Consider the following 19,186-nt stretch of genomic DNA (forward strand, 5'->3'; position numbering starts at 1 on the left):
TTTAATGTAATTCTCAAGTCTTCGTATCGGCCATGTGTTACCTCCTTGTTGACTCACAATCACTTGAAAAGAAATGCACATGTTCACATTTGTGAAACCTTAATTAACAAAAGGCTGAGAACTACCTACCTCTACCCAAATTCTATGGAATTATTTTCAATAAAATTAGGTAAATATTTAAATTAGTCTCTCTCACACTGCACTGGTTAGGCTTATTTTTATCCAGGATAGAAATGAACAAAAATGGCCATGACACAAACTCTGTGTTCATTGAGTTCCTGTACTTTAACAAGACATGTATTAACAGGCACAGTCCGTCACCCATCACCTCTAACACGCACAAAATCTCTCCAGTGCCTAACAAGCACAGCTTGGCTAATCATGATGCTGTGCAGCAACACAATGGAAAAATCCACATAAGCAATAGGTCGCTCTTTTCTGTATCGTTACCGGCTTCTGCTAACAGCAGGTCTTTGTCCACTTGGTGCAGTGACCCGTCCATCTTGAAAATTCACCAAACACTCACGACCTGACCAGTCGACTACATTTTTAATAAGCCTGAGGTACCTTGTGCAGACAGCCAGAGTTTGCTCATGTTACTTGTATGGTTCTGTGTATCTGTGTGTGTGTGTGTGTGTGTGTGTGTGTGTGTGTGTGTGTGTGTGTGTGTGTGTGTGTGTGTGCGTGTGCGTGTGTGTGTCTCTCCACTGTGATTTGTATGCCCCTGTGGCTCCTGCCCTCCTTACCGATGGGACGGAGCTCATGTTCATTTGCTGTGGGTGGTTCATAGGTGAGGCAGCTCGGGCTCCCATAGGTGCCTGGGATATCTGGGCATTGGGCAGGGCCATGTGGTTGAACTGGTTGATTCCTGGACAGAAGAGTGAGCCACAATGTTTAACAATGGACACACAGAAGAACTACACAAAGACAGTGGTGAGTGTTTATACATCTTTAAGTCTCCTCCTTTGTTTTTCTACTGCATCCTTCTTTTTCTTTTGTCTCTTGCTCATCTTCTCCTGTGCTACTTTTTCTTCATAAGCACAAGCAGCCTATTTCTGCTCAGTATTCAGACTAAAAGTTGTTTTATTTGACTCTCCCTATGTAATCTGAGTCTGAAATGACGTACCTTGTGAAACCTGCATGCGATTCATGATCTGATTTGGCATGTTGGGCAGAGGTACAGGTCCATCTATAGAATAAAAACAAAATATAACCAACATGTAGACAGAGAATATATACATAAATAATCACCACATTACCAGCTCTAATGAAAAACTCCACTGCCACGGCATAGTTTTCTGTTTTAGAATTATATAGTTACTCTCAACTTTATAAAAGAAAACAAAAAAATTGAATATGTTTCATCAGTGCCAGCAGTGGCTAAATACAGGGGTAGGAAAATTGAATAAAATCACTGCACACAAACACAAAAAGTTTGAATTTATGGCAGAGCTTTTGTTAGCTCATCACTAGCTAGGTAACATGTTAACTCAAAAATCATTTGAGATTTTACCTGAAATTCTGTTTTATTTACACTTACTCTGTGGCCTTGGGCCCAAAGCATTGGGCTGGGCGAGGCCAGGCTGCTGGGTCCCCTGGGCGGCCATTGGTGCCTGGTTGATGATCTGCTTCTGTAGCCTTGAGCGTCTCTTTTCCTCCAATTCCTTTTGGATTTTATAGATTTTCTCCGCCAGGAAGTGATAGTACTCATCCTGTAGGCAATAAGGTGGGAAGAGATGGAAGGAGATAGTAAAATTAATTTTAAAAAATACATAAACTGTGTATTTTGTGGCCAAAAGGCTTTGTGACCTTCATAAGGTGACCAACTCAAGTCATGTCTTGATTGAGAACCAGTTTAAAAGACCTACCCGGCTGTTAGCTGACTCGTACATGTCTCCCTCCACCTTTCTGGCGTAGGCCACCAGGTTCTCCATTCGTCTGTCCTTTAAAGCTGCCGGGTCAGGGGTAGGGAATATGGCTTGTACTCTGCCAAAGAAGAACAGAATTTGGAAACAATTAATATCTCTGGCAGTTTCTACTGCAGTCACTTCTGGCCTTGAAACAAAAGTCAAGAGGGGGTAAGGAACAAGTAAGGAGACTACCAAGCAATCTCCAACTGTTACATCCAGCAGGGTTATGTACTTACAGTTTGTGTACGAGGTGATTGCGCAGGTCCTGAGTGACATGCTCATGCCAGGCTTTCCTGGTGCCTGTGGCAGAGACGGGTGCTGCTGTAGGTAGGTTGCCCATCGACCCCACAGCTGATCCATCTGACAGCAGCTGACTGGAGGTGGAACGGGAGGAACAAAGAAGGTGAGTTGTTACATACAGTTTCCATTCATACATATAATAAGAAATTCACACATGAAATCAGCTCAGTGAATTGAAGCCAGTGGTTATTGGCAAGGACTTACTTGTTAGTGTTGAGTGTGTTGGGAAGGGAGTCTGTGTGCAGGTTTGTCTGTTCTGAAGTGGTCACACCCAATGCCGCACCTCCAAGAGCCATCTGGTTACCTGTAAATACAGAACACTGAGCAAACAGCACTGCCTGATTTCAAAATCAAGCTCAGTACATACAGTATGGCTTTGAATAGCTGCCATGTCTACAACTGAAGTGAACTCTACAGAGCAAAATGTGTTAAAAAGTACTGAAGTTTACAGTTTTATGTCTGAACATATTTTTATAATATATAATTTTAGACTATATTTAGGATCCCTGTTAGTAAGGTGTGCTGTGTATTTATAAGTCAGTCAATACACACATACAGACAAAAATCAACAAGAGAAAACAGAGAATACAATGTTGGAAGGCTGGTAACAGTGCTCACAGAAACTCTAGGAATAAAATCAGCTTTTCTGGCTTTACCAAGTGCGTTGATGGGTCTCATCTGCTGCGAAAGCTGTTGTTGTTGCTGGGCCTGTGCATTCTGTGCTCCTGCTGTCTGTCCTGGGCCTGGGGCCTGCTGGGCCTGAGCCTGCCCAGTGGCCTGGCTGCTGTAAGGCAGCCCAAGTGCCGCGTAGGCTCTCTGCATGGAGCTGGGGTCTATGGGGGCTGAGGTATTGATGGTGGGAGCACTGGGCTGGCCCACACCAACAGAAGACATGGGGTTCTGGAGGCCTGTATTAGGAGAGCTCAGCATGGCTGGGGAGAGAGACGGATCTGTCAGTCCAAGACACTCACATATAATCATACTGACTTTACTGTTGGCAGCTTGCAGTATTGACCATGTTGCTAACTCTGTTGCTGCACCAGCTAGGGTACGTAAACAATATGCAAATGTTGACACCATGTGCCAAGCCCAATAAATACCAAAAGAATGGTGAAAACACAGGAAGGACGTAGAATACTTATAACAGGCAAGACAAAATACACATGCATTTGGACACTTTGACCTCTGGCAAGAAGAAGTCATAATATGGTGGCATGATACAGTGAGAACATTAATGTAAGGTTAAATGCTTTAAAAAGCAGTGAACTGAATAAATGCATAAATCCCTTCGGGGGACAGAGCATTAGCATATTTTTTTGGGTTCAGGCTTTGGTTGGGCTAAAAAAGCACTCGGTTTGTGCAAAGACAAAAATCGGAGGAGGCAGAACAAAGAAATTCTGCGCTCTGTTTGCGTTGGCAGGAGAGACACAAGCCCCGGCATCATGTTCTTTAACATGCAAGCCAAACAGGGACAGACCAACACTGGAATGCTCTGAGTGATGAAAGATGCTGAGCAGAGTGGTGAAGTAAAAAAAAACAGAGAGGGAACAAAAATAGGGGAGACTGTTTAAAATACATAATGTAAATAATCAAGCAACTAATACAAGCAATCCAGAGAAGTCTCCAAAAGATAGAAGAGCATAAAACACAACAGAGTGTGAGCCCATGACAACAGTTACATGGAAAGAGTGAAAAACAAAACAGAAAGAGGAGCAGTTTTGGTATGAGGCAGAAAGTGCGTCAAACTCAGCTCTGTTCTAGTGGGGAGTAGCGGTGAACAACCTAACAGCCAATGGCTCAGCAGGACTTCTCGAGCACACGCTCCCCATTTCCACCCTCTCTCTCTCTTCATCACACTTCTATCCCTCCTGTGTGTCAGATTACAAGCCCAGCAGGACCACACTCTTACTCATCGAGTGCTTTTAGTCATTGTGGAGGAGCATGAGCCTAGAAATAAATTGCCTGACTGGCTTGAATGGTGAAACATAAACACATTCTACGCACAAACATCTTTAACTGGTTTCAGGAAAGAAACAAGCAGGTCTGATTCCTTCTACAGCTGTCACTATGGACTATTAGAGCACAGTATACCAACATAATATCCTGTCATGACTTAGGTAAAAATTGAGACCTTTGTAATTTGATCCCACAGGTTGCCATGTCTAGATGTCCTGCTTATTCAACACAGTCAACAGGAGGTAATCCAGCCTTTGTGTTTACAGTGAGTGGTTAAAGACAAACAACTTGACAATGGTTAAGCGACAGTGGGCCAGAGCCTGCTACTCGTACTCACGCTGTTGGGTGCGCTTGTCGCTGGCATTCTTCAGCGGCAGGCAGACGGGACAATCATGTCGTGTGCAATTTTTCCAGTGGGAGATGATCTGTCTGGACGACGCACAGTGAGCCACTGCGGAGAGAAAGAAAGAGGGGGGGTGGGGTGAGCGACGAGGTATAAAATCTTTATGTTGACTATTTTCTGCACTTGGTCACGACCAAATACTTAACACAAGGGAAGGGCAATATTACCTGAAAGTACTATAATGGCTGTTATATTTGACCCATTGACAATGCATATTTTGTATTTATTGAAGTGTGTGAGACCATATGACCAACATGGCATTTTGTATCTGTTCCAGCATTCTGTATCATAGACTATGCAATTTTAGCAAATGACATTACATATGTTAGTCATGAGGAAAGATGCTGCATACAGGTTCTATAAACCTGGTTAAAGGATGGACCTAGTGGGGAAAAAAAGAAAGAAGACATTTGCAATCTAGTGAGACAGATGGTCAGAGAGTAAATGAGAGAATCTAGAGAAAAGAAATGTGGCTGCCCAAAACTCAAAGATCTCAGGTTCGGCTCACTGCAGTAGTTTCTTGGAAGGGAAGAGGGAACCTAAACCATATTTCCTGGTGCGTGACTGAACAAACTGAGGCACTTCATTTCATCTGTGGCCAGGCTAATGTGCTAGCAGCTAATCTGACAAGAAATCACAAGTAAGCTAAACAAAAAAAAATACAAAATCTGCCTTGCTAGATGCCTGGCACTTTTAAGTGCTGCTCCATATACAATTACTACACAGCTTCAAGCTTCAAGGGCTATACACAAATAAACACAATTAAATCTTATTTTCCTTGTAAGAACGCCAATACTACTGGCGAAGACTCAAACATAGCAGTGTTATCATGTTGGTGGCTTTCTGTGATTTGGAATGCAGTGATAAACAAAGAAAAGCCAAACCAAAGCCAAACCAAGCAGAGTCCAGGGTCCGTCAGGTGAAAATGAACTAAGCCAACAAACATCAGATAGATCTGAAATCTTAGACATGATAACTACGTGTTAGGGAACAAAATCTCTCACCATTGTTATTTCAGTGGCAGTGAGAAGCAAAGATCTTGAGCAAGAGGAAATGAGCTGGCAGACTCCTTTACCCTAAACACACCTGAGCCTCTCAATGTTTGTCTTGAAATTTAACTTTAGCATTCAAGTCAGAGAACAGCGCAAAAAACATGGACTCAAACTAAAAATCAGAGTAGCTTGAGGGGAATTTTTCATCACAGTAACGCTAACAGTGAAAACAGGAAGGAGTGAAGTGGGGGGTTCAAGAGCAGACAGAGACAGACAATATCGTCAATCTAGATAAAGAAATTAGTGGTGGGAGGAGCAGCAGATCAAGATGCAAGGGCAAACAGGCAAGCCAGTAGGAGGGGAAGAGTTGTTTTTTTTTTTTTATTGGATGGAAATCCCCCAGTATGGAGTCTGAATTAGGCTGAGACCCATGGTATGACCAACAAGGAATGAAGGGAAACATATGATTGGTCCTGGCTGGGCTACTATCCTCCCCATGGAGAACAGGGAGGGATGTAAAGCATAGAGATGACAGGAAGCAAGGCTGCTCAATTAATGGGTTAATGTGAATATGACTGAATTAAATTTTGCATCCAACAACTCTCACATGTTTATGATTTATTATAACTCTAATTATGTCTGGCCGATGCCATGTTTTTGAAGTCTGTTGTTATTAATGTTCATGTGTTGTTTTTAATGTTATGTGGTGAAGCCAAAGACAATTTTTCAGATTATGGACAATTAAGTTTCTTAACTGACTTTGACATCATGACCATATGCAACCATTATGTTTGTAAAAACTGAGTTTAAGTTGGAAAACAGGCCAGAAAAGACACAACTGACATGGACCACATTATCAGTGTTAAGCAGAGTGATGAAGTTTGAATGATCTAATTAATCGAGCAAATATCTGGAGACATATTTTTACAAAGATGATTACATCAAGAGCAAGTCTGATCCAATGTAGCAAAAGTAAACGAAGAAGAAAGTGTACTTGATGTCTACTATGTGATATAAATGCATTATTGTGCAAAATAACTGGGATTATCATTGTGCAACTTCATAAAGTAAAATCTACTGGTAATTTTGCAAATGCTAACTGAATGTAAAAAGTCAGCCGTTAACCCTAACTTTCCTACATTAAATATACGTTACATCCAGTTGTCAACATTTCATTTTAACTGCCCACTCTCAACACCCACTACACACCTTATTGTCCCATTAGGGAAGTTCCCATCTATGCTGATGCAATTTTCTTGTTGTCCTTAATGAGTTTATCATTGCCTGCTAGTTTTACATGATGTGGTAGGTGTTATTTTTGCCTACTGTTTTTGTATGTGGTAGGTGTAAAATCTACCCAGACCGTAAGTAAAAAGGTTATAGCAACATAAGGCATGTAATAAATTGCATGCTAAATTGAGTGCTGTCTGATCTTTAAGTGTGGTTGTATAAAGAGAACTGACTGTCAGACACTCAATGTTAAGAGCAGTATGGGTACATGTGTTCACCATTGAAGTTTATTTGTTCATGACTGACAAATAAGATTTGGTAGCATATTTGTTGTATTTCTAGCTACGCAAGGCACAAGCAGGTGGTACAACCTGCAAACTTTTTTTTGGCAACGATACACATCTTTGGGGAATCACAGAGGGTAGGGAAAGTAATATAATGCTATAAATGTTATTTTCCAAAACAGGAGTACTTTCAAAATTATTTTCCACCAATTTTCCACCAACCAATGCAGAAGCAAATTTGAAAATCAGTGGTTTGCATACAATGCTCTGTTTGTGGCATTAAATTTGAAAACAACAGGAGTGGTATCATCATCCTAAAATGTTGTCATTTAAATGTCACTTCATTAACTGGTTCAAAACAAAGTTGGGTATTTTACACAGGATGCAGAAATCAAGAGGTTTATGACCAACATTTTTTTTTTTACTTTGTCAAGACTGACAAGAACATTAATTAACAACCAGAAAGAACTGAATTGTGTTCTGATCCATTAATAGCAAAGTCTCAAGCAGTAAACAGTGGAGTTCCTTTCTTTCTTTCAGACTTTTAACACCTGGAAATCATCAATTTGATTTCACTGTATATTCTTTTCCGATACTCACCCTGGCAGGACTTGCCGGCCTGGCAGTGGGTCATGTGGTTGAGGACGTTCTTCATGGTGCGGCAGTGAGGCAGGGCACAGGCCCTCACCTCCCCATTGGCCTGCTCCCGTCGCTGGCACTTGTGTGCGTGAAGCAGCAGGACCAGCTGCTGCTGGATCAGCTTGCGCTTCTCTGGGTCAGCTGTAGGGCCTGCCGAAGGCACTGCCACGCCTCCGCTGCCGGCCAGGGGGAGCATCGCCGCCTGCTGCTGAGGCTGCTGCTGGAGCTGCTGCATGGTTGACAAAGAAAAAGGCAGATGTGTGTCAAAGTTATAATGAGTTAAAATAATGCTGCCAGTCTCTTCTTGCTGGCTCTTCCTCTTGTCGGTCAGTTAAGGGGAGATGTTTCTCCATATTTGGTTCTGAAACTTCATCAGGGACTTCAAGTGGTGCTAAAACAATTAGTCAAAATATGCTATCAGAGTTTTCTGAGCTGTTCATTCATCAGTAGTAGTAAAGTACAAAAAAAATAATGTTTCTGAAGAGTAAAAAAAATTAAATACTACACAGCACAGTAAATAATTTCACCAATGCTAAAAAAAAAATGTCATCATGCATCAGTTCTCATGCAGCTCTTATTATATGAAGTTATAAAAGTTCTTGGCAATTGCAAGGCCTTTCAACATATAATACAGCAGATAAGTCATCCAACTATAGTCTGTCAACTTCCAATTATCATGAATCATCCCACATTGATCAAAGCAAGATTTAAAACATTCCTCAAGTTCTGTAACCACTTTACAAAAACTGAAATAAATTAAAGCTTTAACAGTTATTAATTGTAGAATATAATCTATACCGAAACACTGATCACAGACAGACATTTGGAGTTGAGAGGTTGGACACAGATCTGAAAATTATCAAGATATGTGAGTGTTATTAGAAATAATTAATTATGTATTTATAATGTATTTATTTTGTCACTAATAAACCTGGTAGTTGAAAGAGTACTGTACATGCATGCTGTTCATAGCTGTATCACTAATTCAAAATATGTTTCTAAAACATAGAGAGAAATGCTGTGTTATAATCTGTATGGTAATGTCTGATTGCGTGTAACAAGCACTAACCATGTTTGGCACGCTAGTGACGGCGGCCCCTTTGAGCTCACTAGGGGAACGGTGGCAGACTGTTGGCAAGAGCAGCCTTGTTCTGGAGCTGCTGCTGAGGATTTAGCTGCTGGCCCGGCCCTGCAGCACCCTGACCGTAGGGCTGAGCCCCAAATGGACCCCCATTGCTACCCAGGCCCATCTGGAAAAACAGACACATTGACAGAAATGTTAATGAAATAATTTAGCAGCATTAGCTTCACAGACTGACAGGATAAACTGCTTTACAGCCCTAAATTCTGAATGGCTTGACATGGCTTGTTCAAAGTATTAATGAATTTAAAATATCGATTTGATATGCTTTAATATTTACCTGGGGGATTATAACTCACTGTACCCAAAAATCATTTACACGCTGCTACTACTTAGCAAGTGGGTAACATCTGTGAGAAAATAATGTGGTGCCATTCATGAAACACTATCCATAAACAAAGACTCATAACTGTTCCTGAACAGTTGCAGTTTACTGTTTTGAGAAGTCCAGATGTTACAGTTTATTGAGATTTTCTTAAATATTCTTATTCACCTACATCTATCAAAACAGCACCAACATGCCAACAAAGGTTCCACCTCCATTTCAGTGCCAATTTGTCATTACAAGATCCCCTCTCTGCCAATGCAGGCACTAATGTAGCTGCGCCAGGCTGGCTGTGATGGTTTGATCTTAACCAGCCCACTGATGCTCTGGCACCATAACAGCTCAGCATGACACCAGCTATTGGCAGGAAGGATTTCTCCACCCCTCAACTACAGAAACACTTCCAACCTTCTCCTCCTCCGCCCCCTCTCTTCTTTTCTACAACCTACAACAGTAGTAGAGTTTGCAACCAGTGGATCCGCTAGAGACAACACAGTTAAAATCATTTCTAATGCTGTAGCAAGTAGGTGAGAGAGCCACCAGATAAATGCTGTTCTATTTTGGCAAAGTGTTTCTTCAATTAGCCACTCTGACAAGTAATTAAGCACAAACTTGGCAGTCGTATTCTCAAGATCCTGTTGGTTGTAGAGCAAATTAAGTTTTCAGCTAATTAAGGCCCATAAATGAATTTTCTGCACTTACGGGTCTCCCAACAGGAAGAAAATATATCAAGAGACTATGGCTTGGCAATGTCAGAGATGATATTGTGTTGTTTTCCAAAATTCATGAATTGAAGCAAAGTGCAAAGAGTTTTATCACACAGTTTACTGTGCAGCAGTCCTGCAGTACATCCTAACTTTATCAGAATTAGTTTTTGTTCAGTTTTTATTGAAACTGTCTTAGAGAGGTGTTGTTCAACTATATGATCATGAAGCAGACGAAATAACAGAAAGAAAATAATATTGATCCAATACATTTCAACAGCACCACAAAGTATTTCCTCCAAAATGATCATAAATTTGAATCAGCAATCTGTTGAGCTGCTTCAACAAAAGCTAAACATTCTAATTTTTATAAAATGTAGGATTTGTTACAGGGCTGTTGTATTAGACATTATTAGTTTTAGATTGGTTTATTAAATAAAATCCCAAATGACAGTATATCACAATATGAAATTACTGTGATAAAGAGTTTACTTATTCTGCCCACCTTTAACAACCATGACTGCGTACATTGAGATGTGAGGAGCCAGGGGGATTAAAACCCCTGTTATTGCCATGCTTTACACACTCAACAACTTGCTGCTCTCTCTTCCACGGAGCTGCTGGGAGACCAGACCAGACTCCGCCATGCCAGGCCAGGCTGTATCCCCTCAGGCTGTTGACACCACTCCAACAGACCAGATAAAAAAAGACCCAGCTGAGACGACTAGACACTGGCAGCCTTTCAACACAGCTGAGCAGGCAGACACACACAGTTGCGCGCACACACACACACAAATATGCACACCCCCTCTGCTCCCTTCTTCCCATTCAGCCACCTCCCCCCGCTCCCGCCTGCTCTCTAACACACTCCACACATCGGCAGGCAGGACAGTTGCCACCTATCACCTCAACGCTCTGCTGCCAGGCCAGACTATTCAGCTGAGCTGAGCTGAGCTGAGCTGCCCTCCCTCCTCCCTCCTCCTCACTGCACTCGCCCTCTGTCATTGTAACTGATTAAGAGGTTTACAATACCTGTCTTCCCCCGTGTGACTGACAGGGCAAGCTGCCATCCAATAAGCCAGAGAAAGCGGGGGGAGTGTTCACGCATATACAATAACAAAGGAGCATGAGGCGGGAAGGAGTGACAGCAGCCTCTCACCAACACACATGCCCAGAAAGAGATTTACAACCTGCGATTAAAGCACAATAGAGGAAGCCACACACAACGACTGGGCCCAGTGGTTTTCTCCTCTAGAGCTGTTGGTGACATGATAATCACAGGAGACTGGCCCAGCTTACAACACACACACACACACACACACACACACACACACACACACACACACACACACACACACACACACAGGGCTCTTCTTTCATGATGCTGCCCTACATCAACTTGTAACCTTTCTTGTGGTTAAAGCACGTGTACATAATCTATTTAAGAATGAATCTCAATACAAATATTCACCATCTCTCCTAGTCTCTTCTCAGTAGCTCGCAGCATCTATCTGTGTGTTGTGGTTAGGTAGCGCTTTAGTGTCTTGGCTCTGACACACAGCCAGTAAAATAGATGGCTTCCTACTGATTTCCTGTGAAACCACATTGGTGGCAATCTTGCATTTAACCAGCCAATGACACTATGAACTCTCTCTCTCTCTCGCTTGCACACACGCACACGCACGCACGCATGCGCGCGCGCACACACGCACACACACACACACACACACACACACACACACACACACTGTTCAGAGTCCCAAGACTAATCTTTACAATGACTGAGCGGTTGACAGTCGTGTCAATATCAGTTCTTTGCCAAAAGTGAGAGTAGAGCTGCCAAGTGTAGAGTGTACATTTCATTTCTAGCCAGTCAGAGTGCTGAAAATGAGCAGCCAGGTAGAAAAGACTGTGCAGATAAACCAACAGAGCAACTGGCACAATGTGTAGATACAGGCATACCACAAATGCAAAAATCTGTAGTGTAGGAGGAAGTTCCATATCACTGACCTCAAACATTTTGGATCGTTCCTGTAGTGAATACATGAATATATTTCTTAATCAGATTTTGTTTGTTGGCACCTATAACTCCTGCACATTTTTCCGTAATCTTAGTTTTTAAAGTTCGTTAAATTTGCATGCAAACGCTGTAGCGTTGTACTATGTCAGTTGAACCAATGACACGGAAAACTACAAGTCACGTGATGTTATTCAGCGAATCAGACATAGATATGCGAAGAACAGCTGTTGATCGCAAGTTTCAGCTGGTGGACACAGCAAAAAAAAAAAAAAAACCAACTAAATATTATGAGCTAAAGAAGCAGCTTCTACATGTGTAAGTAAGTATTAATCTCTTTTGGAAAATGCTAGCTATGCTATTTATTTTATATATAACATTTTGTCAATGTTTAACAAATTGTAAAGGTAACACTCGCCTTTAGTCTAATTTTAGGTCTTGTTAACGGCATCCGATCCGGTGTCACAGCTCTCGTCTCGGTGGCACCAAAACGCGCCCCGTAACTCGAAATCTCTTGTTTAGAGATTATAGTAATAATAGTACACAAATACACACATTGTAACACGTTTATTATAATCCACTGCTCCACTGATTAATTTCTCAATGGCTTCGTTGAAAACAGCTGCACACGGCTGAGAGGAGGGTTAGCAAAACAGAGGAAAAATTACCAGATTTGCGTAGCTCACATTTAAGTGCACATGAAGCTCAAGAGACTTGAATCTATATTTCAATATCGCTTAATAAATTATTCTTGTATTAATATTACATTATTCATTTCATGTAGTGTGAAATAACCTAAATTATTGGAAGTTAAGAGTGTGGTAATTTGGCAGCTGGCCAGCGTCAATCATTAAGAGCTTAACAAGCTATGTGTAAAGCTAAGCTAAGTATAAAATTATACTCACACACTGTGTTAAGATTAACGTTCTGGTTAGTTTATTTAGTGTATTTCATTGCTGTTACCATAATGTAAATTGCCAGAGAGAGAGATAACAATCCCATTACATTCATGTTGTAATGGGACTAGCGTCCAGCAAGAAAGTTGTTATCACATCTTAATTTTTTCACATATTTCTGAGAAGAATGTAATAATAAGCTTATGCCATAAGAGTTAAAGACAAAGTTTGGTTCTCAAATGTAATGTGCATAATGTCATTGTGCCTTGATGCTAATTTACAATCTCTTTCTACACAGATTCACAGTTGAAGATTAACATTGACATGATGATCTCTGCACTGCCTCTTCTGCCACAGTACTCTCTCTGGTACCAAGGTCTTTCCACAGAAACACAGAATTAATAAATTTCTGTAAAATGGGTTATCAGGACCATCTTTCTCAAAAACATGCATACAGCACTCCATATCTGTGGTGTTTGCTAGCAAACATAGTTTAAACAAGAGGGGAGTAGTGTGTGTGTGGCTCATTGTTGTGACATTATGCTCATCATTTTGTCAGAAGATTGACAGGTGAAAAAAACTATTCACTGGAACTCAAATGTGGGAAATCAGTAATATGTATTATGTGCAAAGTCCATAATGCCATTTTGAGAACATCATTAATGTTACAGGAGAATTACATTTTCAAAAGAAGGGATGACAGTAAGAACTACATTAAATCAGACATTTCCTCCCTTTACCAAACTTAATATGAACTTTGGAGACCGTTAACTTTTGATTCATTTCACATCTCTTTAAAAGTGATTGCTACACAGATCTGTTGTAATTTTAACAATGTGTTTAAGTGTATAGTGCGATCTTTAACTGGTTAATGTACTCAGCGAAATATAAACTCCGATAGCGCTAGCTTACAGCCGCCGCGGCAGAGATAAAATCCGGCACATTTTGAGGCATGTCATTGGAACAATAACTACAACTACATCATGCATGTAGGACCTTGAGCATAGCTGCCCGCTCGGTTTGCCGGAGCCGGTAACTCCAACAAAGTTACAGATAATCAAAAAATGTGCAAGAGGTAAGAGTGCCAACAATTTTTGTTTAATTTGTTGAAAAATGAAGATGTTGTTAACAAAAAAATGAGGTCCTCCCTTGGCAGGCATTGTCTAAATACATGAAGTCTCCCCTTGGCCCACCGCCTATATCAAGCCATTTGAGACAAAGCATGAATGGTGTTATGGCTGCTCATGAAACATCTCCTCTCTCATTAACCAGCCAATTAAGAGCTACTTGAAGTTGAGCACTAGCAATTATCACACACTCACAAAAGCAATTCAAAAACAAGCCACTGTACGCAGACCAAAGCCCCACTCTCAATATGAGTAACTGAGGCTTGATTCATTGTTGATGATTTGCCAGGATTTGCCATATATCTGGAGCTGTTATCAGAAGCAGAGCAAAAAGCCCCCCCCCCCCCCCAAGTTCAAAGGTCATAACATAATGAGTTATCAGATGAAGCGCATAGCTGTCTACACTGCTGCCAGACCAACAGAGGAGTTAGCAGTGACATGGACCACTGTTTACATCCTTTTGACACTGTAATTTGGAAAGTAAAGAGAAGACAAACAAACAAACAAACAAACAAAAATAAGTCACACCCAAAAATTATCTGTTTAGCTTCCAACCAGCTGTGGTGCTGATGAGCAATGTTTAATTAGAGGGTCGCCATACACCATTGTGTCTCATGCTGTATAGTGGTAATGCACCATAAAAGGCAGCAATGTACCAATAAAATTTAGTTCACAGCCATGACACCATGCTAGCCAATCACATTTGAAGAGATTACGGTTTGCCACTGTTCACTAACATTGTTTTTATTCCAAAATAAGTGAATGCAAGTTCAAAGTCTGCCAAACAAGAATGAACACGCAATCATGTTGATTGCTAACTTGTCAGTTTGGATCAGTCGAGCTTCACCGAGCTTCAGGAAGAAAACACAGAAACACAGAAATCATCATCATCAAGCTTATTAAGTTTGTCTGTCGGGAGTCTGCACACTTCCAGAAGGCACACATTCATTTGTGTTCAATGTTAAAATGGTTTCCACCCACGCTCCAATCCACACATCCTGAGATTGGCAAATTAATCATTCTATACAAATTACTGAATCAACAATGAATGAATCACAGCTTGAGATATATTTTGTTGATTAGTTGTGATGTCATCGTTAAGACATGCCCTCCACCAAAACCAAAATAATAATATGTTGTCATGTCATGTTTTTTGCAGTGTAGTGTACAGATACACTAACTTTACCTTCCAAGCCCCACTCATCAACAATGCACCTCAGACTAGTGGTGACGTTCTCAGCAGTGTGTCTCATCTGTGCTGTGATTCTGGAGCACAGAACCGGAAATGTTCCAGTAACTGTCCATGTAACGGCAGGTGACAGTGACATAAGACTCTGATGTGAGAGCTGTCAATGCAGCGATTCTTTTTTTAGAGCTGTAGAGCTGCTTCATTGTGCCTTTTCTCAATCTGGCTGGTAATGGTATTTTCACCCGACTACTTTCTTAATGTGTCAAGTCACTTTACCATCACTTTCTATAACGACGTCTGGATCTTGCGTAACAGAGAAACAAGCTGAGCAGACAGCCCCTCTCAACGTCCTGTGTCCGTGTCACGGAGAAACATAGATTTTTTTATATGAAACTGCTTTATTCAGTGTTTCGACCGACTTTAATTACTTGGTCCGGTTGTTTTGGAGTTAATGAGACCGCTGTAGATAGTTTGGCTCCCAGTAAAAACCTCCTGAACAATGAACACTCACAGAATCCTAACCTAAAAACAAGCAAAGCATCTAACAACAACCTGAGCTAACGTTAGCAGCAGCTCATTTAACAGCCCGCTTCCCTCCTTCTTATTGCCGACGTCTGTTCCAGTGTTTTGCTTGCACCACACAGAGAGAAGATGCGCACTTGGGCATAAACAGAACCATAAACATTAGTTCTGTTTCTCTATGAAGTAAAACATAAATCTCCTCCCACCCCAACCAAATAAAAGTTAGTCAAAATAAAAATTAGTTGATTCTTAAAAAGGTGTCGACTATGCTTACTGTTTCAACTAATCGACTAATTGATTATTCGTGCACATCCCTAACACGTACTATACTGAAAAGAATGGTGATGGAAAATGGAGGTGTGACTCACCTTGTTCATGTTGCCTGCTTGCTGGGCTGCACTGAGGGTGGCAAGGGCTCCTATCTGCTGCCCTCCCTGGGTGAGAGTCTCTGCCAAAGCACTACTTGCTCCTCCTGGTCCTGCTGCAGCTCCCTGCATTCCCGGTCCTTGGTACTGCATGCCTGCTACTCCTGCTCCCCGTCCTCTCCCAGCTCCAGGTCCAAGACCACCATTCATGACCTGCCCAGGTTGGGGCTGCCCTCCCTGGGTCAGTAGCCCAGCATGGCCCTGGCTATTGTTAATTATGGCCTGGTTGAATCCAGGAGTGTTCAAGCCCATTGTTGCAGTATTGTTGTTGTTGTTCTGTCCTGCTATTCCAGTTGGTGTTCCTGCTTTCTGGGCCTGGGGGGATGGGTGGTTGTTGGGGGAACCCTGGCTAAGGGGGCTCTTACCCAACGGTGTGCCCAGCTGAGGCCCCATACCACCTGGCTGGGGGCTAGCGGAGTTCAGCCCTGCGCCTGCGATACTGGAGGTGCTACCGGCTCGAAGGAGCTCTGAGAGCTGCTTGTGCTTGGCGGCTGCATCTGGGACGACAGGGGTGCCACCTGGCCCGCCAGCTCCAGGTGCTGCTCCACCATTTGAAGGCATCCCACCCATCAGGACTGAGATCTCCACCATTAGGGATCAATTCATCTGGAAGGTCATTCTCCAAATCATCCCAGGATAGTGACCCCAGATCTAGGAGAGAAGGAACAGGGGAGAAAAATTTGATTAAGATTTCAAGGAAGTTTGATGGTGGTTTCAACAGTACCACATTTAATTGCCTGGAAAAAATTGCATATAGGCATTTAAACAATGTGTGTCAGTCAGTGAGGAACATTCACTTTGGTAAGCCACACTGCCACTACCATCACATGAGCCTGTACAAGAAGCATTTATTGCTAAGTATTTATATCTTCCACACGTACCACTGGCAACACAACCTACAATTCAGCACACACGACAGTAGGTGTCAAAAATGAAACAAATATCTTACTCCTCAGTCGACCCTCATTCTCAGCTCAAATGTTCACAAACACTCCCAATTATGGGATATTAATGAGCCAACATGCTAACTGGTGCTGCATCGTGGCCTCGTCCCTGCAGCACAAGACAGAAACAAGACGCAATGCGATAATAAGAGCATCGCTACTGGCTGACAAACGCAGTGTGACAACAGAAAGGATCCAGCAGCACTCAGGGTTCCTGCTGGGCGGTGGAGGAATATTTGTGTCACACCATCCAGAGGTGTGAGCATAATTTTGAGTGCCTAGGGAGCCATGATTTGTTTGAGATGAAGTGATTAAGACAGAGAGAAAAGAAGCATTAGGGCTGTCCTCGACCAAAAAAACCTGTCTGACTCATCAGTTAGACTTGTACAAAAAAGACTAATGAGTTACACTGTTTCATTCGTGTGAGAATGTACTGGTTAATGTCTCTAGAGCCACAAGACTGAGCCACACTGTGTAGACAGAAAACAACTGTGATCACAACCTGTGCAGGTAGGCAGTGATTTTCAACATGAAAGAAGGTATGGTAAAAGCTGTTGTCAGTGATTAACCTCAAGACATGTCAGAGATAAGTGACCACTCACACTGTAATGAAAGCACATGCTCACCTGTTGCTCCTAATCTAACCAGACCATCAGTGTTTGGTTTTCTCATTTCTCTGCAATACAATACAATCCCTTGTAAAAATGAACTAATTGAACCTTTCAATTAGTAAGGTACTGTACACTGGGGTATTGTGCATGTGCAGGACACAGTGGCAGGGAATAAGCCAACCATTAAAAAACTTATAGAATTTTAAGGTAACCCACTAAATAATCTCATGGGAAAACTTGAATAAGTTAGAATTTCCTCCACTAAACAGGCCTAAAGCTGCATTCAGACAGATTTTGACTGTGAAATAAAGCAAAAAATGTCAGGGTCTTCCAGTTTAACGGTTCAACCTGGCTCAACATTTTGCTGGAATGCAATGTGACATCAGCTAGCAAGGTGCTACAGTGGCCAATATTTCTACTGTTTAGCTTGAAGTTGCCAGAAACAAAAGATAAAATGGTGTGACACCTGAGTAACCTTCAAACTTACAGATATGTTACTCTAAGTGAACCTCCTGGATTGCATCTCAAAGTATGTCTCAACAACACTGTCCTTTACCTTGTTTAATATAGGGCTGTTTTTGATCTGAATGCCCACTAACAGTTACAAAAAAAATAGGGGGAGAGGGCAGAACAGTGAGGAAGTCAGCGTCCCATCTGCCGTCTGCTGCTGCTTGATGTCTTCATTGAGATTCAATCAGGATCCAGCCTTTAATGAGGGCACCAGACCTACACACTTCCCTGAGTAAACACAGCCTTCCAGATCTGCCATGCTAGCCCGCTGTCTGTCCCTGGCATCAGGCAAGCAGGTGCTCCATGTGGTGGAAGCTTGTTTAAGGCTGAGGGAACCATCCGTCTTTTCCTCACTCACTCCTCTCAGTCCCTCCTCTCTAACCAGCAGCCACATGGATACTCTCAGAGCAGCAGCATTCAGTTCAATCACATGTGCTCAAGCCTGGCCCTGCATTCATTTCTGAATGGGGACACACATACACACGCTGTGCGACCTTGCCCCCAGGCTCCTTGGCTGGAGACCAACGATGCAAAGCAATGTTTTGGTTAGGTAGCGCCACATGCAGTCAGGGGAGCCCCAACCATTAAAGGAGGGGGAAGGGAGACAGAAACTAAGTACTGCTCTTCTCTTCTTGCAGCACCCCCCCCCCCAATTTTCCGTTCTTACATTTGTTTCCTATTAATCCTTCCTTCTTATGTCCTTTTACTTAATTATCTAACTTCTTTAACTGACTTATTGCCACAATACTCTCTATTTTTTCCTGTTATATTCCCTGTGGCTCCTGTCTGGGAGTTGGTGGCTATAAATACCCGCAAAAGCAGCCCCAGCAGTGGTCCAGACTGGGGCTGTCTGTCATCTTGCCTTAGGGCTGAGTGTCTGGCCTTAGAGGGACAGGTGCAGCATGGCTGCTGGCAGCCTTTCACTTACTGTTCAGAATCACAGCAGGAGAAAGAGAAAGCCACTTAAGTAAAAAAGTAATCTATCCATTGCTATTTCAACAATACTTTACGTGTCCTTGGAGTGGGTAACAACACTCTTGAGAGGGAATGCCTGTTAAGGC

General features: G+C 42.2%; 1 protein-coding gene across 1 annotated transcript in view; it reads right to left on the bottom strand.

Annotated features, from left to right (window-relative positions):
- crebbpa (CREB binding protein a) overlaps positions 1-19,186 on the bottom strand; it is a 42,442-nt gene that overhangs the window by 14,766 nt on the left and 8,490 nt on the right. The window contains 13 exon segments of the mRNA XM_018679751.2: positions 747-868; positions 1,127-1,189; positions 1,541-1,712; positions 1,869-1,986; positions 2,147-2,284; positions 2,415-2,514; positions 2,867-3,142; positions 4,504-4,617; positions 7,676-7,943; positions 8,784-8,828; positions 8,830-8,964; positions 16,004-16,630; positions 16,632-16,711. Of these exon segments, the coding sequence (XP_018535267.1) occupies positions 747-868; positions 1,127-1,189; positions 1,541-1,712; positions 1,869-1,986; positions 2,147-2,284; positions 2,415-2,514; positions 2,867-3,142; positions 4,504-4,617; positions 7,676-7,943; positions 8,784-8,828; positions 8,830-8,964; positions 16,004-16,630; positions 16,632-16,711 (2,258 nt within the window).

Source organism: Lates calcarifer, linkage group LG5, assembly GCF_001640805.2.
Source record: "Lates calcarifer isolate ASB-BC8 linkage group LG5, TLL_Latcal_v3, whole genome shotgun sequence".
Lineage (NCBI taxonomy): Eukaryota > Metazoa > Chordata > Actinopteri > Centropomidae > Lates > Lates calcarifer.